The sequence below is a fragment of the Sycon ciliatum genome, chromosome 13 (assembly GCF_964019385.1).
Source record: "Sycon ciliatum chromosome 13, ocSycCili1.1, whole genome shotgun sequence".
In the NCBI taxonomy this organism is placed as follows: Eukaryota; Metazoa; Porifera; class Calcarea; order Leucosolenida; family Sycettidae; genus Sycon; species Sycon ciliatum.
In genome coordinates, this window is record NC_088655.1 from 12,993,547 (window position 1) to 13,017,856 (window position 24,310).

At 48.7% G+C, this 24,310-nt stretch overlaps 1 protein-coding gene across 1 annotated transcript in view; it reads left to right on the forward strand.

Annotated features, from left to right (window-relative positions):
* The first annotated feature begins 777 nt into the window (after positions 1 to 777).
* Positions 778 to 24,310, forward strand: part of LOC135829195 (translation initiation factor eIF2B subunit beta-like) — a 28,845-nt gene continuing 5,312 nt past the window's right edge. Inside the window, exons 1-11 of the mRNA XM_065341601.1 lie at positions 778 to 1,146; positions 1,693 to 1,776; positions 3,151 to 3,209; positions 3,697 to 3,719; positions 4,227 to 4,301; positions 4,690 to 4,746; positions 4,877 to 4,929; positions 5,757 to 5,853; positions 13,470 to 13,529; positions 17,298 to 17,431; positions 23,610 to 23,670. Of these exons, the coding sequence (XP_065197673.1) occupies positions 1,091 to 1,146; positions 1,693 to 1,776; positions 3,151 to 3,209; positions 3,697 to 3,719; positions 4,227 to 4,301; positions 4,690 to 4,746; positions 4,877 to 4,929; positions 5,757 to 5,853; positions 13,470 to 13,529; positions 17,298 to 17,431; positions 23,610 to 23,670 (759 nt within the window). The 5' untranslated portion in view covers positions 778 to 1,090. The remainder of the gene's footprint in view (positions 1,147 to 1,692; positions 1,777 to 3,150; positions 3,210 to 3,696; positions 3,720 to 4,226; positions 4,302 to 4,689; positions 4,747 to 4,876; positions 4,930 to 5,756; positions 5,854 to 13,469; positions 13,530 to 17,297; positions 17,432 to 23,609; positions 23,671 to 24,310) is intronic.

Here is a 24,310-nt window from a genome sequence, read left to right on the forward strand (position 1 = left end):
ATTCACAAACAAATGTGCTCTTTGGACCAGCTGCGTGCTGCGGCCAGTATAGGGAGTAGTAAAATTATGTCACTACTCCTTGATTTGTGCATGTACAATATCTACAAACATGGATCATAATTAAATTTTACCAATGTACTATTATCAAGAGTAAAATACGCTCCCATGGGCCCAATATACGAGACGCTTATTTTACTCTTGATAGCACAATAATCATGTAACTTAAAAAGTATAACACAGATTTGTTGTTCAAAAATTATTATAAAAGTTCAAATTCAAAACTCATTGGCAGGCAGCCTAATTAGCTAAACCAGTCCAAGCCTCACTCTTTTCGGTGCACTATGATAGCTCTGGCAACTACGGTAACTAATACTTATTTACTCTTGCCGTCTTGGTAATACTAGTACTATAGTATTGCTCCTCGTCACCTTCCGTAGGCTCCCCCCCCCCCCCCCCCCAGGTTATCACAGCCCTCGTGAGTAGTTGTCCGCAACGCCAGTCACTATGACGAGGAGAAAATGACTGGTCCTCAGCTTTATGGCCTCATGAACTCCAGACAACTGCGACGACAAGCAGGCACTGCTTTACTTGACCCAAGTACTTGAAGTAGTTGAGGGAGTACAAGTGATCCATATCCATCTCTACGACTCTGCTGATCTGGTCGTAGAGAGTCTACATGCATGGTAGATCTACATGGTGTCAACAAGAAGAATCGATCTCTTTTACTTATTTTTGTTTTTCGAAAAAGGACCATTTCCCCGCGGTACAAAAGCATGATTTTCTCCATTTTTCGGCAAAAGCTATCGATCTTGAGAAGTTGAGCACGCGATACGGGGTTTTAGCTGATCCCACAAATAGATTCTCATTGTATTTTTAGTTTTCAAGTCATTTCGTTGATTTTGCCAGTGACTGATATGATAGGATCATTCGTCCTCCCTGACTTTATTCTTGCTCCCACTCTCATGTCTTTACCTTGTAAGTGCCCTTGAAAGAGTTGAGCTTCGTTCGGCTGTAGCTGTTCAGTGGAATTGCTCTTCTGACACTAACGTTTTACCGGCTGGAAAGATAATTGAAAAACATTCGATTCGATATGGCAGATGATGTGACTAAAAATGTGGAAGCCTTTTCGGCTGAAATAAGACGAGGGTAAGTGTTACTTTTGTTTGAAGCGGGATGGCGTTTGGAATTCTTTTCCTTCTTCATTTTCATCTCTCCTTTTACGAAAGCCTCGCGAATATGTCCTTCTCAATAATTTATTTGTGAGAGTATTTTGATAGTCTTCTGTATATTCGTCCATTTCTTTTAACTGAAATTTGAATTGGAAGTTTGAGTAGTTGGTCTTTGAAGAGAAGACCTCTTTTTGGTTTCTAGCACCGTATTATATGCACTAGATTAACCGCTGCTCTCTACTCTCTGACTCAGTTCTGTTCTCTTAAAAAATGTATGTGTACATTTTGTGTATGTGTACTCAATGATGTGTGGACAATACTGTCAATAAATTAGTAATTCGTCCGTGTATAGGACACAAAGCAGGTGTAATAATACAGTCATGTAGATGAATAAGAGAGAGATGGGGGGGGGGGCAGTATTCCTGTGCATAACTTTTAACGGCCAGGGGAATTTTAAGTACAGTCCATTCCCATTGCAATAGAATATAACATGTGCTTTTTTATGTACGCTTGCTTCTTTCAGGAAAATGCGGTCTTTTCAAATAGGCAGGACCACTCTCCTATTGATGCGCGAGATCATTTCACAAACACGATGGTCGAATGCCGGGTAAGACAAGTGGTGCAAGGATCATATTTATACGGAGCCCTCGGAATTTATTTCATTTATAAATTTTATATCCTTCCCATGACCAGGAGACCAATGTAGTGAGAGCATAGCTTATGTAAAGTCCACACTCTCAAGGGTTGTTCTGCAGCAAATACATTGCCTTTCACACAATGATACACCACTACTCAAAAACGGCCAGGCCCGAGAATTTGGATTGAATTTATTTGGGAGAATTGTACAGTAGCTGAGAGACCGTTTTTGGGTAGTGGTGTATAATTGTGTGAAAGATGAACTGTGGCTACAGTAGAGAGTCTGCACACCCTGAGGAAAGTACATGCATTGTCCGTTGGATGTATTTCTAGCTGCCTGCTTTCTTAGGTGATCTCTATTGGAAAGAGTGCACAGTCAAGCCTGGGTTTTGCACCATCCCATGAGGAGCAGATTGCCGGTCTCTCTGGACAGGTGGTCTTCCAGGACAGGTGGTCTTCCAGGACAGGTGGTCTTCCTTGACAGGTGGTCTTCCAGGACAGGTGGTCTTCCTTGACAGGTGGTCTTCCAGGACAGGTGGTCTTCCTTGACAGGTGGTCTTCCTGAACAGGTGTTAGTATACGGTATAAACTACCGTGGGAGCTCTGCTTTTCAACGTATTCTCGGAGACAAAAGTCGCAAAATGCAATGACACTCAAGAAGAGAACACGCGTCAGGTTCATCGCAACCAACATCTTCAAACCTCCTCTTCCACTAGCACTTTCATTGCCTTCTCACCAGGTGGAATACAGGCAAACAGAGACTGACCAAGCTGCCACAATGAATTTTACACAGTATCTGTTAGTGATGTGATAAGATTAGCCAAAAACGACGCAATAGAATGCGTCACCTCATAGAATGACCAGAATGACAAAAGGTGCATGTGTGAACAAACTTACAAAAAGAGTGCCATGTAACTTTCTGCGACAACAAAGGGACACAACTAACGAGTTGTCATTGTTCTATGTGTATGAAGCGATGCATTTTGCCGCGTTGTTTTTGGCTTATCATCTTTGCGCTGTTGTTATCACATCAGTACAGTATAAATTTCACTGTTCAGCCTGGTCAGTTTCTGTTTGCCTGTATTCCACCTGATGAGCAGGCAATACAAGCACTAGTGGAAGAGTTCTGAAGATGTTGATTCTGAATAGTCTGGAGAGTGTTCTTTACTCGAGTGTTCTTTTCCAGGTGTCTGCATCTCAGGTGTCCTTAGCTTAGAGCAGGTTGCACCGTATGTTGAACTAGTTGTTGGGTTCCTCAGAGCACTGGTGACCTCTGAAGGTGGGTGTTCACTTTCAGTTAAAACACAGAGTTTGTTGAATGATGTTGCTTTCTTGTTGCTGGCAGTGAGCTACTGGAAAAGATTCGTGAAGAAGGCAAGAAACTTGTCAGCCACCACCCAGAAGGTGAGTCAGTGACCCCTCTCTCCATCTCTCTCTCTCTCTCTCTCTCTCTCTCTCTCTCTCTCTCTCTCTCTCTCTCTCTCTCTCTCTCTCTCTCTCTCTCTTCTCTCCATCTCTCCATCTCTCCATCTCTCCTCTCTCTCTCTCTCTCTCTCTCTCTCTCTCTCCCTCCTCTCCCTCTCTCCCTCTCTCCCTCTCCTCTCTCTCTCTCTCTCTCTCTCTCTCTCTCTCTCTCTCTCTCTCTCTCTCTCTCTCTCTCTCTCTCTCTCTCTCTCTCTCTCTCTCTCTCTCTCTCTCTCTCTCTCTCTCTCTCTCTCTCTCTCTCTCTCTCTCTCTCTCTCTCTCTCTCGTGTACTTGCCTACCCACGGCCAAGCTCACTCACAGCACTAATAAAAGTAATAATTATTGATCCATTTCGTCATTCACTCACTTGTGTGTATGTGGATGTGTACGTGGGTGCGTGTTTGTGTATGTGTGTTTTTTGTACAGAGACTACCATTGCCAATGTCATTTAGAAGAGGTAAGTATATCATTGGCTGTTTTAGCTTGCTACTGCTACTGTTGTTGTGTTTGTGTGAGTTCCATCCAGTCCGGCTACAGTACTGCAACCACTACTGCTACAGGGGCAATTTGTGTGTACGTGTGTGTGCGTGTGTGTGTGTCTGTGTCTTTGTGCTCGTGTGTGAGAGAGAGAGAGAGAGAGAGAGAACAGAATATGTGCAGTTTGAAGTAGCCATTTCTTAAGGTTGTGTGATGTAAGGCCGTGCATAACTTACTACAAGTAGTAATTGTCAAGTTTGGCTAGGCCTTGCATGCAGCTGTGTTATTGTGTAGAAATCATGAATGCCAGCCCGTGTTACAAAGCCTGGCATAGTTTACTGCCACTGTTCTCTGTAATGGGTATACTTATTGTTTGTTTGTTTGTGTGTGTGTGTGTGTGTTCTTTGTACATACTACAGTCATGAAGATGGTTCGTGATGAATATACCCGATCACTGAAGACTTGCGAGCAGCTGAGAAATCAGTAGCGAGGCGTCTGCCTCTGCTGCTTTGGCGGACAAGGATGCAAAGCCTGTTGAACGCCATGAACAGCATGTACGCAATGTAGAAAGTATTTAGTACATACGACACACATGGCTTGTGATTACTGTCATTTGTGCTGCTGATCAACATGATTGTGTATTTCAAACTTCTTCATCATGCTAGTCCAAGGCGACACAGTAGCATGGTTCTGTACGCGAAATGAAGTATGAATCAGGCTTTGGGGTCCCAGGTCTTCACCACCATCGGCACTGTTTTCACCACCATCGGCACTGTTTTAGGTAATCCAAGGTACCCGGTATGGGCCTTTCTGTAGCGTTGACTCTGTCTAGCCCCATGTGCTATCAGGAGTAAAAATTGCAGCATTCAAACCAAGGCGTTGCTCTTGATTATGTCATGTCAAATGATGTAATCTGATGTATGTATGCTTGCGTATCTGCAGGTGTTTCTACGTGATATGGTGGAGGAGGACTACAAAACATCCATTCCATCTTTGAAGGTAAGTTCTCTTCCTAACTAGTTATGGCTCAGTTATGTTGCAAGTACTTGCCTACATGTACATGCATAGCTGTGTTTCCCGCTTTGAGTAATACGGACTGGCAATTGTTGTGTGTTCTTGTGCATTCCAGGCATCCATTATTGTCTACATCAATGAGGAGTTACTGCCTGACATAGATTCAGGGTAAGGAGACTGTTCTCTCTCTCTCTCTCTCTCTCTCTCTCTCTCTCTCTCTCTCTCTCTCTCTCTCTCTCTCTCTCTCTCTCTCTCTCTCTCTCTCTCTCTCTCTCTCTCTCTCTCTCTCTCTCTCTCTCTCTCTCTCTCTCGCTCTCTCGCTCTCTCTCTCGCTCTCTCGCTCTCTCGCTCTCTCGCTCTCTCGCTCTCTCGCTCTCTCGCTCTCTCTCTCTCTCTCTCTCTCTCTCTCTCTCTCTCTCTCTCTCTCTCTCTCTCTCGCTCTCTCGCTCTCTCTCTCTCTCGCTCTCTCTCGCTCTCTCTCGCTCTCTCTCTCTCTCTCTCTCTCTCTCTCTCTCTCTCTCTCGCGCGCGCGCGCGCGCGCGCGCGCGCTCTCTCTTTCGCTCTCTCTCTCTCTCTCTCTCTCTCTCTCTCTCTCTCTCTCTCTCTCTATCTATCTATCCATGTCTGTCTGTGTCTGTCTGTCTCTTTCCCTATCTCTCCCCCCCCCCCCCCCCCCTCTGTCTCTCTCTCTTCTCCCCATCTTGACGTATCTGCATAATAGCATACTTTAAAAGCAGGGATATTTCATAGGGTACTGTTACTAATGTAGAGCACTCGATAATTTTGTGAAGGCGGCAACCTATCCATCAGCAATATCATTCCTTATAAGTTATAAATAATGAGTATATGCACGGATACATGCTGGTGTTTCAACATCTTTGTCTTGGTGTTACCGCTGTGTGTGTGTGTGTGTGTGTGTGTGTGTGTGTGTGTGTGTGTGTGTGTGCGTGCGTATGTGTGTGAGTGTGGTTGTTGTGTCTGTTGTGGCCATCCAGTGCTGATCTTGTGGCGCAGCAAGCTCTAGAACACATCCATTCTGATGAAGTCATCATGACCTTTGGCAAGTCTACTACTGTTCTCACGTTTCTCAAGGTCAGTACTCAACTGTATTGTATTGTACTACTCCACTGTATTGTATTGTACTACTCAACTGTATTGTACTGTACTACCCCACTGTATTGTATTGTACTACTCCACTGTATTGTATTGTACTACTCCACTGTATTGTATTGTACTACTCCACTGTATTGTATTGTACTACTCCACTGTGACGGTAATTTTTTATTAACTTTCAAAATAGAAATGAAAAACGTAAAATGTTTGGCACCTATGAAGTCAGGGGATGGCCCACGCCTGGTAAAAAAACAATGAGGAGTTAAATACAAAGAAAACGAACTGAAAATACAAAAGTAAATGAAACACCATTACCAAAGAAACTGTACTGTATCATGTACACCGTTTATGGCACCAGGGCACATTCAGCAGCTGCCAGCACAGCCGAACCAGACAGATGTCGAGGCGGGTTCCGACGGTGACCACGTAGACTGGCAACCATTGCTCGAACAAGGCAAAAGGAGATCTTCGCCCGTACAAAAGCCATCATAACCGGGAAAGGTTCACGGCGCTTTTCACACAGCTTGCTGGCAATCCTGGCAAAGAGTGCCGAAGCAGCTTTCCCCTGGCCGCCAGTGGTTGCAAAAACCACGGGTACAAACGAGGAATGCTCCACCTCCAGGACTCGCCGTTCATACTTACGCCTCTTCTCCTGCTCGTGCTTTCTGTAGACAGACGGGAGAGTAAGGTTTCGGTTGGAGGGGACAAAAGGGTTAAACACCCGAACATCAAACATTGTCCTCTCTAACCTACTCCCATACACTCCACGTGCTGCCACATCAAGACGAGCATGAGCCTCCGTGTTGGCCGACCGGAGAGGGAATGTTTCACCAGAGAGGGGTTCCAACTCTGGCTCCACGCTGACGTCATGCGCAACCTCACGCAACAGATTAGCGGTTAGATCCCGGAGCTCGTTGTGGCGCATCCCAGTGAATCCTCCGATGGCACATGATAGGGCATGGGTGGTGTCGAAGGGCTTTCCACAGGTGCAGTGAGACGGCAACCGGGGAGGGGTCCAGCCGTAGCGCAGACATAGGGCATCCCGGAAGCCAGCCTTGTGGATGGTAAACTGGAACCGGCGAGATGGCCGACTAGTGAGCCAACTGGAGGCACCTTTCTCTGCGGCTAGATCCAGAGTCCGCCTGTGGTCGTCACTCAGGGTATCCCTGAGAGAGGAGAGGGCCATTGCCTGATCTTGGCGATTAGCTGTGCGTTGGGCCGCCTTGGCTGCCTTGGTGGCAGCAACAACTTCCTCGATGGATTCCTCCTGTCGAAGGAGCTGCTCGACTAGAGGTCTGGTGACAACCGTAGACGTGTCGTACTGCTGGGAAAGGGTCCCTGGGTTTAGAATTCCCAAGCCACCATGACGACACGGAAGCGCCAGGATGGCACGTTCTTCCTCGCCAGGGGCCTGGCGACCAGTCAGTGCAGGGAGGAAAACTTGCCTGATGGAGTTTTCCAGCGGTGTCAAGAGGTCCGCGATGGCTGGCATTGTCCTCGCAAGGAATGACCACTTATGGCGGAGACCATGGGTAAGGACAGCGTAAGCAGCCTGAGGTTGAGACGCCGCATGTTTGGCGAGGGTCTGCAGCTCTGTGCACCATGTGTCAACCTTCTGCGACACGTACCCGTCGCAGAACAGGGCAGAGCCTAGGGCAGCACCAAGATGACGATAGCCGTCCGTCCGGATGTTGACCCCGGTTGTGGCAAACAATTCTGTTGCTAGCGCAAGATGTTGTGGCTTCACGAGGAGAACGGACTTTGACGGGTTGATGTCGTAACCATACCTGGTGCCTCGATCTACTAGGATGGACCACCAGGTGCGCATTCGTCGGAGAGCGCCGGCTGAAGTTGCGTCATCGGCATACCAGGACTGCATGGCCCCAGCTGCGGCGGCTTCCCGGATCAGTGGCACTGTGCCAAGCGCATACATTGGCATAGCCAATGGGTCTCCTTGAGTGGTGCCCTCAGAAGACAGGATCACCTCTCCTCCAACATACAGGTGAGCTGGGGAGCGGTAGGTATTGATAACAGCTGGTGCGAGCTCAGGACATAGCCGCTGAACATTGCGCAGGCAAACAGCTCTATTTAGGCGATTGAATGCGTTCGTTGCGTCCGCGAACAGGACTCCCTCCGTGTGGTCATCATCGAAGGTGGTCTTCACCGCATGAATGGCGGCTTCCACGCCGCACTCTTGCCCACCGCATAACTGCAGACAGCCAACAGCACTCTCTACTGCCGAGCCAACAATTTGAAGTATGGCTTTGCCCAGAATGCGGCGAACGACTTCCCCGATCCCGATAGGCCGAACACCTGGCTGCTTGTCCAAAGGCACTAGACGGCAAGCCACATAAGCTTCCAGTGAGATGGGGTCCACATACTTGGTAGCTATTCGCCTGGCACAGGTAACCAGAGCATCGCAGAGTGCATCCGAGGCTGAGCGGAAGGAAGTGCAAATCTTTCGCCAATTGGCTGCGTCCATGCCTGAAGGCCCGGCTGCACCATGCGTGCGCAGCGCAGCTTGGCGAATAACGTCCCTATTGAGTGCCGTGAAGATGACCGGATGTGGTTGAGGCAGAGGCTCTCCGTCCATAACTGCGTCTTCGTTTAGAGGTGATGCTGCTGGATGCTTCTCTCGAAGAATCTCTCGAACGGTGTGGTCACCTATGACATTGTCCAGGCGATGCAGGTCGCCCTTACTGTCGCCGTCAAGCATACGTGTGGCAGAGCCTATCTTTCCATCCATGACCAAGGCGGCAAACCTCCTTGCGTCACTGTCGTCTTTTGCTCGCTCTTCCCTGCTGAATTTGTTTGTAGCCTCTCGAGTCTCGTATCTGTTGTTGGATTGTACGAGCTTCAGTCATCAACTCATCGATATCTCCAGTATCCCAGCTCGACAGTCTGCGTTGGAGGCAATCAGCATGCTCTCGGCTGTCTACCATACGATATGGCTGTTGAAGCAGAACCTGTGTAGCCACCATCGCTACCTTGATGGACACACCCTCGCCTGCCGCTGCATCACCAAAGCACTGGTATAGACGAGCTATGATGTTAACATACTTCTCACCAGTTGCGCCCGATGGGACACTAAACAGATTCGGGCGGAAGTGAACTGCTTCAGCATACGCTGCGTTGATCACCTGGCGGGATGAATCGAGATCAAAATTCCCTATGCGTAGGTCACACTCTGCGTTCTGGTAAGGTGGCAAAGGAAAGCGGGGTTCTTCCCTGGACTCATCGTCCGCCAGTGTCGCATCGTCCGCCAGTGTCGCAAGGAGAGCTACTTGGCTGTCCGTGACTGTGCCGTGGGTCACCTGATCCTGTACGTGAAGGAGCTCCGCCGAGTCAGCACCGGAGTTAACAGGGTCTTGTACGGGGGTGATGTGTCCCGCTAAAGTAGATCTACCTGAGAGGCTGGCTGTCGACGGTTGGAGAGCAGGCGACGGTGGGTTACTATCCTCTGCTGTCGGTCGAGTAGCTGGTTCGAAAACTGGTACGGTACGGGTCACTAACGCTGTGGGCGGTGGTTGTTGAGATGACGGTTGAGACGGTTGGGATGTCGGGCCGGGTGAGCTGTTGTTTCGGCATCGATTTTTCTTGGATGGGAGACAATTCCTGCATCCTCGACCCCCCTTGTGGCATTCACACCGGACGCAGGTGCCGCTGCCATTGCACCGGCAGCAAGTGGCACTCTGCATCAGCTGGTTTGCCGGCCTATGCCGGAGCCGCGCTGGAGCCGGAAAATCCACCGAAAAACTACAGCTACAAAAACGCGTGCCTACCCTGCAAAAGCCCTCAGAAACCCTCCCCCCCATTGTACTACTCCACTGTATTGTATTGTACTACTCCACTGTATTGTATTGTACTACCCCACTGTATTGTACTGTACTACCCCACTGTATTGTACTGTACTACCCCACTGTATTGTACTGTACTACTCCACTGTATTGTACTGTACTACCCCACTGTATTGTATTGTACTACTCCACTGTATTGTATTGTACTACTCCACTGTATTGTACTGTACTACCCCACTGTATTGTACTGTACTACCCCACTGTATTGTACTGTACTACCCCACTGTATTGTACTGTACTACCCCACTGTATTGTACTGTAGGAAGTGCGGAAGAACAAGCAGCTGTTGAGGGCGAAGGCAAAGACATCACTCCAAGCCGAGGCCGTCGCTCTGCATTCTGCCGCACCTCCAGAGGTTCAACGTACCATCGACCTTGCTTCGGAGCGGGGGGCATCCAGCTGGCTCACCTGCCGGCCCCTAAAGGCCCACGGCTTCACCCTCACGAAGGCTGAGTTCCGCGATGCTGTGCACCTCCGGTATGGCTGGCACCCAGTACGACTGCCAACATCATGTTCCTGTGGACAGCAGTTCACCGTCAGCCATGCCCTCTCCTGCCCGTTAGGCGGTTTCCCAACCCTCCGCCACAACGAGGTACGCGATGTGACAGCTCGCCTTGCGAAGCGTGTTGGCCACCAGGTGGCTATTGAGCCACATTTGCAGCCACTCACTGGAGAGCAGCTCCGGTACCGTACTGCTGTGGGCGACGACCAAGCCCGCCTTGACGTGGTGGCTAGTGGCATTTGGGGAGGGCGGTTCGAGCGCACCTACATTGATGTCCGGGTGTTTAACCCTTTTGCGTCCTCGAATCGCCTCAACTCACTTGCTGCTAGCTACACCCGTCACGAAAAAGCCAAGCGCCGTGCCTATGAGCAGAGAATCCGAGAAGTGGAACACTCCAGCTTTGTTCCCGCCGTGTTCTCCACTACGGGAGGCATGGGGAAATCTGCCACCTCTCTGTACAAGAGGATAGCGTCCCTCATCGCCGACAAGACCGGAGAGGCCTACAGTGCCGTGATGGCTTCGATCCGGTGTCAAATCAGCTTTGCCTTGGTCCGATCCAGTGTGATGTGCCTGAGGGGTGCTAGGCGGCTCTCTGCACCGGTCTTTGCCGCGGACTCAGCTGCTCTTGTTGTTGCCGAGGCGGCTATCCCCTGTTGAGGTTGATGGCCGTGCTCATTTATACCATGTTCTCATAATTTCTGCTTTTCGTGTCATTCTTGCTTCTTGTGTTTGTTTGTTCTCCTCTAGTTCTCTTATGTTCGCGGAGAAGGCGGAGAGCCGGAACACAGAACCTCTTATTATTATTATTTTTTTAAATTACTTACTTTTTTTACCAGGCGTGGGCCATCCCCTGATCATAGGTGCCAAACATTTTTAGTATAATTACTCAATCAAATTCGGCCTCCGCCACAAACGAAAAAAAGATCCGATTCCGCTCAAAAAAAAAAAAAAACTGTATTGTACTGTACTACCCCACTGTATTGTACTGTACTACCCCACTGTATTGTACTGTACTACTCCACTGTATTGTACTGTACTACCCCACTGTATTGTACTGTACTACCCCACTGTATTGTACTGTACTACCCCGTGGTGATGGCATGGGTCCGCTGCCGCCTAAGCTTTGCGCTCCTCCGGGCGAGCGTCATGTGTCTCCGTGGATCCCGCAGCCTCAAGGTCTCCGTCGACTCTACCACCCCTGCTTCTCTTGTTGCTGCGGAGGCAGTGATTCCAGGGCACTAGCTCTTGCAGTGTGACTTGGCATTCGTGTGGTCTAACAGCAATTTTCATTTACACTTTTGTTATTAGTTTGCTTCACACCTTTTATCAGTCATTACGTATGATTTATAATGCAGTGGCAGTACCAGGCGTGGGCCATCCCCTGGATTATCAAAATGGGTGCTTTATCAAAAAAAAAATATATATATATATATATTTTTGTATACATAATTCATTTTTCGTAAAAATGGCCCCTGTATATATTTTCACGTGAACTGTACTACCCCACTGTATTGTACTGTACTACCCCACTGTATTGTATTGTACTACTCCACTGTATTGTACTGTACTACCCCACTGTATTGTACTGTACTACCCCACTGTATTGTACTGTACTACCCCACTGTATTGTACTGTACTACCCCACTGTATTGTACTGTACTACTCCACTGTATTGTACTGTACTACCCCACTGTATTGTACTGTACTACCCCACTGTATTGTACTGTACTACCCCACTGTATTGTACTGTACTACCCCACTGTATTGTACTGTACTACTCCACTGTATTGTACTGTACTACTCCACTGTATTGTACTGTACTACCCCACTGTATTGTACTGTACTACCCCACTGTATTGTACTGTACTACCCCACTGTATTGTACTGTACTACCCCACTGTATTGTACTGTACTACCCCACTGTATTGTACTGTACTACCCCACTGTATTGTACTGTACTACCCCACTGTATTGTACTGTACTACCCCACTGTATTGTACTGTACTACCCCACTGTATTGTACTGTACTACCCCACTGTATTGTAGTGCCCCACTGTAACAGTTATTTGTAAGGCTGTGTTTACATGAGAAGTTTCAACCCGGGTCGAGTTCAGCCCGGGTTGAAAGTCTGTACGATAGACAAAAGAGGTGAGCGTTTACATGAAGACAGTTGACCCGGGTCAAATACTGATATGCCGCCAAAAGTCCACTTCTACAGTCCTGCATGGTCACGTGAATCCGTTCGCGCGAAATTTGCATCTGCAGTGCTGTTCAAACCTGGCGCGAGATACGCACAGAAGTACGTTTGTACGATTTCTTCGAAATTTCAACCCGGGTCAAGCGCAATGCGTCATGTAAACGCGCCATTCACTTTGTGCACATGGCGGGTTGAAATCTGACCCGGGTCGAACTCAACCCGGGTTGAAACGCCTCATGTAAACACAGCCTTAGTGAGGGAGTACTCCTGTATTGTCCCCAACTCGCTTGTATAGGCCTTGAACGTGCTACTAACTTAGTGTGGTATAAAAGAGTGTGGTGTAAATACTTGTACCAAGAGTACATGAAAAGAGTACATGAAAAGAGTACATGAAAGTTGAACCCAGAGTGTGCAGCTCTGATGGGTTGTCTGATGGGTTGCCGTCACGGCGAACTTCCGTGATTGCATCTTTTTTAGTGATGCTGTATGTACACGCAAGTCTTTTTCCGTGCAACTGCAGCTCAGTTATACACGCTATGCCACTTCCCACCTTTGCACCAAATATGATGTAATCCCGGAATTTCACCGTGACAGACACTCGTGCAGGAAAAGTCAGAAGCTTCACACTCTGGGTTTCATGTACTCTTGCTAATACTAGGACTTTGAACCTCCAATATGTTCCTAATGTGCTTTTGCTGCTTGTGCATGGGTGGTTGAACATGTATAGGCATGTATGTATGTTTAAATACAAGTATGCTGTTTTTGTACTCATGCATGAGGGAAATGTCACTCGATAAGCAGTCGATAGCATTGAGTCTAGCCGATAAGGAAATTACGTCTGTTGTTTCACCCATAGTTGATGCATGTGTTTGTTTGCATGCATGCATGCATGCGTGTGTGCGTGTGTGTGTGCGTGTGCGCACTTGTTTTTGTGCGTGTGTGTGTGCGCACTTGTGTGTGTGTGTGTGTGTGTGTGTGTGTGTGTGCACTCGTTTGTGTGTGCACGCGTTTGTGTGTGCACGCGTTTGCTGCATTCCAGCGTGCCGCTCGCAAGAGGAAGTTCCAGGTGGTAGTTGCTGAAACGGCACCATCATTTCAGGTAGGATGATGTCTCTGAGCAACAACAGTACTCCCAGTCTAGTCTGCCACAATGTGCTGTGAAGTTGTGTAGGAATAGGTAGGGTGCGAGCTGGGATTAGCAAATTGTTGTCATTAACTGTCGTAGTGTGTGTGAGTGGGACAATTTGGTTGCTGAAAAATCTGCTGGCTAGAAACCAGAAAGTGCTGGAGAGACGACCGTACCTTTCAAGGCCTATTTCGTTGACAAGCAGTCAAGCACTCCATGGCAGTCTTTAGGTACTGGTCCTAACGTCCTATCAGTTATTGCTCACTAGCTGTGCTCATTGTGTTTCAGTGTATCACAAGAGTCCACAACCCCCAGAGTGTGCAACGGGCGATAGGGTCTTGTCACGACTCGTTTTCAACATTACGTCATTTTCATGTGCATTTTCATGTAGCGAATGTCGCGGCCTGCACGCGCAGCTACATGAAAATGACATAATGTTGAAAACGAGTCGTGACAGACATTTATGTGGCGTTGCACACTCTTGCCTATGGACTCTTGGCATCACTGTACACCTGCTACACGATGACAAAGTGTGTACTTCGAAGTACAAAGTGCTGTACTGTTTCAGATCTGCAAAGCACCAAAACTGCGGCAAACATCTATCGAAAGCACCTGCAGTCAAACCTCTTTAGGACGAACATCAAGGGACCGATGATATTTGTTCGCAATTGTCGTAGTCCGGCGACCCGGAGTTAAGCCCCGGAGCCACGGAACCAACATGACTAACCTAAGACTATCGCCTTACAAGGCCGGGCAGTGGTGGCCGTAACTATAATTACGAACACTAAAGCAATAGTGGAAGCATCCATTCTCGGAAGCGGATAAGCTTCCACCCATTTAGTGAAATAGTCCACTACAACCAAGATATGACGGTTCCCTTCCGCCGTTTCCGGAAAATCGGGGATCAGATCCATTGCTACTCGCTCAAAAGGATACCCCGTCCAGGAAGACTGTAGTGGAGCGCCAGACCCTCTGCCTACGGGACCTTTCAATTTGCTACAGGAAGAACAACTTGCCACCCAATCTAGGACATCCTTTTTCATGCCTACCCAGTGAAATTGCTGAGTCAGTTTCTTCTGCAGGCGTGTAGAACCCGTATGTCCCACCTGCAGGCGTGTAGAACCCGTATGTCCCCCCCTGGTCATGGTACTCTTGTAAGACCAAAGAACGTAAATGTCGGGGGACTACGACTTGCAAGACAGATGGCTTACCGGGGCAGGGGTCTTCCCAACGACGGCACAACACCCCCTCATGATGGACCAGCATTTCTTGATTTTTCCACAGAATACGTACCTCAGGGCTGCTACCCATCGTGTCTTGCGGGCAAGGCGGAGAGTCCATACCTATCCAGGACACTAAGTGGGCGAGATCTCGGTCCTTCTTCTGCTCCGTTTCCCACCTTGACCACGGCCAGCTGAACCGCGGATGAGGGGTGTGGGGATGTTGCCAGCGTCGTCACTCACGGCCCCTACAAACAGCGTCGTCGAAGAGTCAGGGAGGCGTGACAGGGCATCTGCGTTAGCGTGCGATCGGCCTGTCCATAATGGTGAACTCAAATTCAGACAAAAATTCCAGCCAGCGAGCCACAATCGCCGGTGGATTTTTAAAGTTAGCCAAATGTTCCAGAGAACGGTAATCTGTGCGTATAGCGAATTTTCTACCCAGCAGGTAGCAACGGAAATGCCGTACGGCCCACACCAAGCCCATATCCAATACCGGGTACGATGCAATCAATCGATTGCACCCGGCGGCACCCTCAGGATCGTTGCACCGCATGCGGCGGTACGTACTCCCATAACGGGAATGCCGCAACCATTCCACATGTCTTACTTTCCGTCCTACTAGTTCATCATAGGAATGCCATACCCAACCACAATAATCAAGAAGCAAAAACGAAAACAAGTCATCAATGGTCAATGAACAAACAACAACCAGCCGCGCGGGTATGCTAACTCACCGACCTGGCTGAGATTAGAGACGGTCATTCCTGGTCTTCGACCCTCAGCCAGTTTCCCTCGGTCTGACGGAAGTACTCCTCTAACGTCATCTCTGTCGTCGACCAGTCTTGTAAATCGTCCAGACCCGAGTCGACGGCCGAGGGGTCGACGGACCGAGGGGTGACCACCATTCGTTCGTCGGGTTGCTGTTTCCTTTTCTGCCGGAGTTTCAGTACCCGCGCCCAGTTGCGTCGCTGGCGGGACGGCGAGGTATGTTTTCGGAGCTTGGTTCGGGCGGCGGTGTCCCGAACCGCGCGAAACCGTGGCGCCTTGACCGCGTTTCGTCTATTCTTGAAATTTCGGAACTTATTGAGGGCCCATCTGCTACCACCGTCGCGATGCGGGGCGGCAGCGTTCCTTGCCGCCCGTTGTCTTGCGGGGTGACCTGGCGTGAGTTGCACCGTCAGGGTGTGATGGGACCCTACAGTACTGATGACAACACACACACAGCACACAATAGTACACCATAGTATCGGATCCTGTTCACTGCGCCAAATGTCGTAGTCCGGCGACCTGGAGTTAAGCCCCGGAGCCGCGGAACCAACATGACTAACCTAAGACTATCATATTACAAGGCCGGGCAGTGGTGGCCCTAACTATAATTTCATTACTAGACGTTCCGACACCACATATACTCGCGATTCAGACATATTTAGACATGTTCGGGTCACACTACACCTGGTCACACACTCACACGCCATACCCTCACATATACAGCACCTGCATTCACACACACACACACACACACACACACACACACACACACACACACACACACACACACACACACACACACACACAATACCTTCACATCGAGACTCACATCTTACGGTCAGACATAATGATCGAACGATAGTTACCAACGAGAAGAATAGAAGTCGTGACTTGTCGTAAAGACGAAAGTTGAGAGAGAGAGAGAGAGAGAGAGAGAGAGAGAGAGAGAGAGAGAGAGAGAGAGAGAGAGAGAGAGAGAGAGAGAGAGAGAGAGAGAGAGAGAGAGAAGGAAAGCGATATCGATAGCATAAAGAGCGGGAGCCAGCTGGGGGAAATAACAGGGTATACCAAATAAGGAAGGCCCCAGGCCCTGTGTGAAAACATAAAATAAAGGCGATTATGAATCCGTTTACGGGAGATAATTAGACACCTAAATAAGGCAGACTTGTCACGTAGAGGCCTAAAAGGCCACGTGTCATATGCATGGATACGACACGGGAGTTCTTCTTATCCATATTATGTTTTACCCAGTGAATACACAGGGTTTTGTCCAATACAGTTACGAATACTAGTTCTTCTTAGGCAATCATTTGTCTTATCAGTGTTCTTCCTAACCAGGTTTCACTGTATATCATCCAGAAAAGTGTACCCGGATGGCATCGCTATGACATCATGCATGTGGTTTATTGAACTGGTGATCGCTTAGGGGTCGTCGCAAAAGTTTTCTGTCGTCCCTGAAACGAACATCCGTTCATTTCGTACTCAGACCCCTCCCCTCCCTCTGAAACGAACACAGCTTGCTATGCTGGACGACGAAAATCGCATGCATGTACATGTCATATGTACAGTGTCGGTTGACTTGCGATTTTGGCTCGCACCCCTCCCCCCTCCCCCCCCCCCCCCTCCAAACGAATCATGTTCGTTTCAGGGACGACAAAAAAACTTTTGCGACGATCCCTTAGTACTGCCGAGTTGAATCGTTGTGAACATTTCTCTGCTGCTGTTGCTGTTGTGTGTTGTGTGTTGTTAGGGTCATGAGATGGCCAAGTTACTGAGTGACGATGGTATCAACACGGTAGTCATCTCTGATGCAGCTGTGTTTGCTATGATGGCCAGGGTCAATACTGTTATCATCGGCACACACACTATCATGGCCGATGGAGGGTAAGAGAAAGTGTGTGTATGCATGTGTGCGTGTGAGCCACTTCGATGTGCTGGATACCAGACTAAAAATTAGTGACGGTCAACTCATCAGCCTTGCAAACTGTTGAATGGTGTAATCCCAGCACAAGTTGCTATGTCTAACATAGCTGTTCACTATCATCGCTTCCGCGATGAGCATGTCTGAATCTGAGTCGAGTGTGTGTGTGTGTGTGTGCGTGTGTGTGTGTGTGCGTGTGTGCGTGTGTGGCAGGATGTGTGTGCGGAAAAAATGAAAAAGACCAAAAAGTAGGGATTCACTGGCCAGAAAGAGCCACTTCATAGCTGTGTGGTGTAGACCAGGCTGATCAGTGGTAGTCAATTCTTCAACCTTGCAAACTGTTGAATGGTGCAATCCCAGAACAAGTTGCTATGGCTTCTGCTGTAGCATCGCTATCATCGCCTCTGGCGATGGACATCAAAAGGTCGAAAGGTGTGTGTGTGTGTGGGTGGGTGAGTGTGTGGGTGGGTGGGTGAGTGTGTGGGTGGGTGGGTGGGTGAGTGGGTGTGTGCATTGAGCAGTCCAGCAGGAGTGCCTGCCTCAGTATGCATATGTGTGTGTTTGTGACGTGACCCTAGCTGGTGCACAGACACAGACACAGGCACAGTGCTAGTGATCACCAGCTATAGAGGTTTTTCGAATCACGTCACACGCCCCCACGCGGCGCAGCTGCTGGCGTGTTGAGTGGCAAAAGATGAGATCAAGTGAGATCGAGATTGGCCGCCAAATTCAATTTATTTATTTTGTTGACGGCTTGTCGTCTTTCTTTGCTATCCACTCAGTCCACACTGGCCATTTTCGCTTTACGCTTGATCTTCAGGTTTATCTTTAGCGCTTTGTTTGTGTAACCGACATTGATCAAGGTCGAAATGGGGAAGAGCTGCTCGGCTGTTGGCTGTACGAGACGATTCAAAAAGGGCGACAAAGGTTGGACAAGATTGCCCTCTGAAGAAAGTGAACCTGAGCGCAGGGAAAAGTGGATAACTGCTCTGCGAAGGGAGAACTAGACACCAGGAAAGCACAGCTGGTTATGTGGAGCGCATTTTATCGGCGGGGCGAAGAGTGATGAGCCTTTGTCACCAGACTATGTACCACGTGTGTTTACGTTTGTACGGTCCCCAGTCAAGAGGAAAATGCAGGAGGAGTTGGAGGCTTACCACCGGCGTGCAAAGCGGACTCGTTTGTTTGCTGATCAAAGCGCTACAAAGGCTGTGGAATCGACTGCAGCAACTCCTACTCCTGATCCTGCTGAATCCGCGTCCACTTCAAAATCTTGCCAAACAGATCTCACCATGGGCAAGCTTCACGATTTGGAGAGTGAAAAGGAGCAGTTGAAGGCATCAGTAGCGAAACTGCAGGCCCGAGTGACGGAGTTGGAGCTGGAGAACGCCACCTTGAAGCTGAAGCAGCCGTCTTATGGGTACACTGAAGATAATTTCAAAAATGACCCTGCCAAAGTCCATTACTACACTGGCCTGCCTGATGTGAAAATCCTGTCAACTGTCTTCTCTTATGTGTCAAAGCCTCTCTCTGCCCATGGTCATAGCAAGTTGTCCCTCTTCCAACAATTCATCCTCGTGCTCATGAAACTTAGACTGAACCTCGCGCATCAGGACTTGGCTTACCGCTTTGGCATCAGTCCGGCCACTGTCACAAAGATATTTGAGAAGTGGATTCAAGTGATGTTCGTCCGGCTACGCCCACTTATCCGCTGGCCAAACCATGGTGACCTGGAGAAGACCATGCCGAGGAGCTTCCGCGGACAGTTCGGTCGCTGCGTCTGCATAATCGACTGTTTCGAGGTATTTATGGAGAGGCCACGTAATCTTATGGCTAGAGCTCTCACCTTTTCACATTACAAATCCCACAACACTGTCAAGTTTTTGGTTGCTGTCACACCCCAAGGCTCCATATCCTTCATCTCCAAGGCTTGGGGCGGACGAACACCTGACAAGCATTTGACGGAGAACTGTGGCCTATTGAAGCTCCTCAATCCGGGAGATCAAGTCATGGCGGATCGTGGATTTACTATCGAAGACAACGTTGGCATGTACTGTGCCAAACTAGTCATCCCTTCCTTCACCAGGGGGAAGAAGCAGCTGAGAAGGCAGGAGCTCGAGCAGTCACGCCAAATCGCGAATGTGCGTATCCACGTTGAGAGGGTGATCGGCCTGCTACGGCAGAAGTATACCATCTTGCAGTCAACCCTACCTATCACCCTATTGAAGCATGATACGGATGAGAAGGAGTCCATGATTGATCGTATTGTTAGTGTGTGCTGTGCTTTGTGCAATTGCTGCAAATCTGTTGTGCCGCTCAACTGAGCACTGTGATAGTAGTTTGTAGATGATTGTGATTTGCTGCAACGGGTTTATGCATTGTGGTACTCTGCTCATTATTCACGTTGCCGTTATTATCTTGGTCATGAAACTCATCATGCCACCATGGTCGTGCAATGTCAGCTCTGCTTGCCATATCAACGAGTGTCAGTTATTTTGCCTATGTCTGGTGGCACCCTGTTTCAATGTCCATTGGATGCCTGAACTGGCCGGCTATGCGATGAACTGTGAATGTATTGTTTTATTTTTTTAATAGCATCAAATGGAAAACTGCTGTACACCATGATTAATGAAACTGTCTTTGTGTTCGGCAATGTGAACTTCAATATTTGCATATAAACTAACACTATCGGCACCCAGACAAGTTGAACTTGTTCGATTGTGGATGAGCTTTGGGTGTAAATCCACTTCAATGCTGGGGTTCCATTCCCTTTCCCAGGAGTCAAACTCAGCCAAATTGGGAGTTTAGTGTATCTCTCTTGTTGCCGCAATTGCCTTTCACAGGCACAACAAAGTCTGAGTGGTGGTCCAATGGCTTTCACTATGGAGAGGATCTTGGTTTAAAAGAAGACACTGGTTCACACAATAATTATACAGAATGTGATTGATGAGGTACAACAGTGTAATCGCTACTGACATACGATTTGAATACCTCAAAATTAGAAAACTAGTTTATGCCATACTCCATACACAAGATATCCAGCGACGTCATGCGTATACAATGTAACTGTACAAGTTGCAGGATGACGGCATTGTCAGGGGTAGACTTGAGCAACGTACATACCATACGGCAGACTGTGAAATGAAGAACAGGCATGATCAGTGAATGCTGGACAATACCTCAGTATCAGTATTCCTGAAAGGTAGGACCTGTTAATAATTACCACTCGAGAGAAGACTGTAAACTCATCTTGTTATCAGCAAACTGAAATACATTACAAATACATTATAAAAGTAGAAAGGAAAAGGACATATGGAAACGAGTTAAGAGTAACTCTCCACCACTGTATGTCCTTTTCCTTTCTACTTTTATTATTGGCTCAATACCCGAGTTTCAAAATACATTATAGCAAAGGAAAAGGAGCGAGAACACGGCAAGCTACTTGCATGGGAGAAAAGGCTAACTCACTCCACGAACTACAAAACAAATCTCATCCTTTCACACGCAGTGAAGGAGCTTACAAAAGTGAAAGGCAAGTGCATATAGGGCTGCACACACAGCCTACGCTAGCTGCAGCGCTGGTACACCGGAACTATTATCATAAAGAGCCAGCCAGCATGAATCAAAGCAATCGACTGTCGCGACACCAGTGCAGACAAAGTGATGCGTACACAATACAGACAAGGGGACAAGTCCAGCCAGATACAGTTACTTGAGCAGAGAGAAGCACCAACACAATCTTCAGGATGCATGCACATAATTCTAACAGGACCACTCCTCAAGCTTTCGACTTCTTCTGGCGAGCTGCCTTGCGGCATTCAGGACAATGCCAGCTCTTACCGGGCTTCTTCTTGAGGCCTAGGCACTTCACATGGAAGAAGCGGCGAGTGCAATCAGTATTAGCACACTTCGCTACCTCACCGGCCTCTTTCCCGTCACAGTAACAACCACCCGGCGATGACAATGTAGTCTGTGGCAGACCCACTGTGGCTGATGCGCCCGCTGCTGCTGGTGGTCCGTCAGGTAAGCTATCAAAGTTCTTTGAATACCATTTAGCGGCTAGTTCCGGTAGTTTGTAGAAATCTACAACTGCCTCCAAGGCTTTAGCCATAAACGGCGCATCAGGAAGTATGCGCTCCACGTGCAGCTCTTCCTTGTTCCAGACTATGAAGTCACAGTGTCTGGCAGCGCAGACCTTCAGCTGGAGCTGGACCTGATAGTAGTAGGCATGGTCGTGCTTTAGGCGAAGCTGTGGCAGCAACCCGGAGGAAGACGGGTCCTTCTCCAAGCAGAATTTGCTCTCGTCAGCAGCATCAGCGAATGCCTTGTCCCGGCATGAATAGGGACACTTGATCTCAAGCACACCGGCCCCATAGCATGCACAACTGACAAAGCCATCTGGGCTTGCCCCAAGATACGGGAAGTCAGGAGACAGGCAAAGACCGCACTCAGTCACAGACAGCTCCTTGTGAACAGCCCCCTGCTTCCTTACATACAGCTCACGCGCACTGGCCTCATGCTCACAGCCCCATTTAGTGGCTGAAGTTGTGAACGCTTGCGCCTCCGGATAACAAATGGCTTTGATGAGCGACACGGATGGATTGCTGGGATTGGTGCGCGTAGCAGCTTTGAAGCGGGATGCTGTTACCCTGCCAGCACGGTAGCGAAACCACTGCTTGGAGGTAGCCTGGTCCTTTGTGAGCCTCTCCACAGCCTTTGCCTCCTCCGCAGTCACAGTTATTGCGCTGAACACTTTTTCACAGTGCTGCAGCACATCGGCAAAGTTGGCTGTCAACAGTGCGTCATTGTAGAGCTCGTCTACCAGGTATGGTGGGCAGCCGTCCTGATCCTTTGGAGCGTACCGGTCAGAGAAGGCAGGCATAGTGCTCGGCACCGCACAAGAGCCGGCGGAATCCAGAGAGGCACATAGGGCATCAACTTCCTCAGCTGTGGGATTGTCAAACGGAGCAGGCTTGCTCTTGGCGGTTCTGCTGGTAGCTCTTGGTTGTTTATTCTTATCCTTCCTTGGGTCGGGCACAGCAAGATCAATGTCAATGACCCTAGCATACTCCACAGTTTTCATGCTTGGGGCAATCCACTGACAAGGCAGGGAGGTACATGCAGGCTCCACTGCCATGGACGTACGGACAGACAAGCTCATGAGCAAAGCTGCGATGTGCGAGCACGCTTCGCCCAGGCCAGCCATGCAATTACAATGCGCACAAATCACGATTCCGTCCTTCTCCGCGGCTACCCAAGGCCTCAGATTATCTGCAGACACAGTCTGCGAATGCCTGACCGAAGCTGTCACGAAAAATTTCGTGCTGTCAGCATTTGCAGGAAACGACAGGACGTCTCCAACCCAGCCAGATTTTACGAAATTATAAGCATCCAGACTTTTGTAGGCTTTCAAGGACTCTTTGGTGTACGGACTAGGAGTATTTACAAGATAGTTATAAACATCAGGCCACTCGATACTCGGGAAAAACTCCACGGCAGAATTTTTGGAGAGGACGTACGGATCGGACACATTTGAAACAATTCGGTCAAGCTTCTCGCGATACCGCTTCTTGGCTACTTCGTCCAGCTCACCGTAGATTTTTCCAAATTCTCTAGGCTCCATTTCAGCAGTCATAACAAGCAGGTACCCTCTCAAGAACGCACAAACAAGCACAAATCTGATCGTCAAATCAGCAAAGAAATACTGGAATAGTGCAAACTCAAACCAAAAAGTGCAGCTGTCACCAGGTCACGGTCTTTTTGCCACTCAAGGTCACCTGAGCCCACGCGGGACCGGCACGTGACCACTTTTCGAAAAACCTCTATAGCAGTCTTCTATACTGACTCGTACAGTGCTGCTCAATGAAATCCGGTGGTGTTAGCCAACTAGCAGCGGGCGCTGTGCAGCCCCAGACCATCAAACAGTGGGCTGTGCTCTGGTGCAGGTCACTAACTTGTCCATGACCTCAGATTTCAGTGACCGGCACAGTGCAGTGTGCTGTCATCTCTGAATGCTCTCTGGAGTGCGGTGTTTGCGGGTTTTGTCTGCGTCTTTTGTTGTCATGGGCTAGATATGTCATTGTGTAAGCACACGAGATTGCCTTGCTGTGTGTTCTGCTGTTGTTGTGTGTGTGTTACCAGCTTGAAGGCACTGAACGGAGCACAGGCCATCTGCCTTGCTGCCAAGCATCACTCTGTACCTGTAGGTCACAGTTCACTACTCTCGTGTGTCTGGGGGAGGGGGGAGAATAGCTGTGTAGAATAGCTGTTTGGGTAATTATGCATATATCGTATCCCACATGACTGTTTCCATTAATTGAACCCATCAATGATCTTGCAGAGCGCGCACTACTTAAATCTTTGCAATACAGGAAACCTCGTTTGTCCTACTATGTACATGTTGTATGCTGTTGTTGTATGTGGTCGATCATTGCTTGACCCAAGGCCACGTTCTAACTTACTAACGGTACCATTCCTATCTTCCTAGGCCACGCACTGGGGGTCAGTGATAATAGACATGTTTAGAAACTTCCCCAAGGCATGTCCTCGTATTCGCACATACCCAGACGTGCTCCTCACACGCACACATGCAAGTACTTATACATACACGCCACGTACGCACAAACGCGCGCACACACACACACACAGACACACACACACACACACAAACGCGCACACACACACACACACACACACACACACACACACACACACACACACTACATCCCGTTATGTTACCACCTCGGTGCAATCAAGAAGTTAAAATGTGTAAACGCTAAGGAGCAATCTGTGTGTGTGTGTGTGTGTGTGTGTGTGTGTGTGTGTGTGTGTGTGTGTGTGTG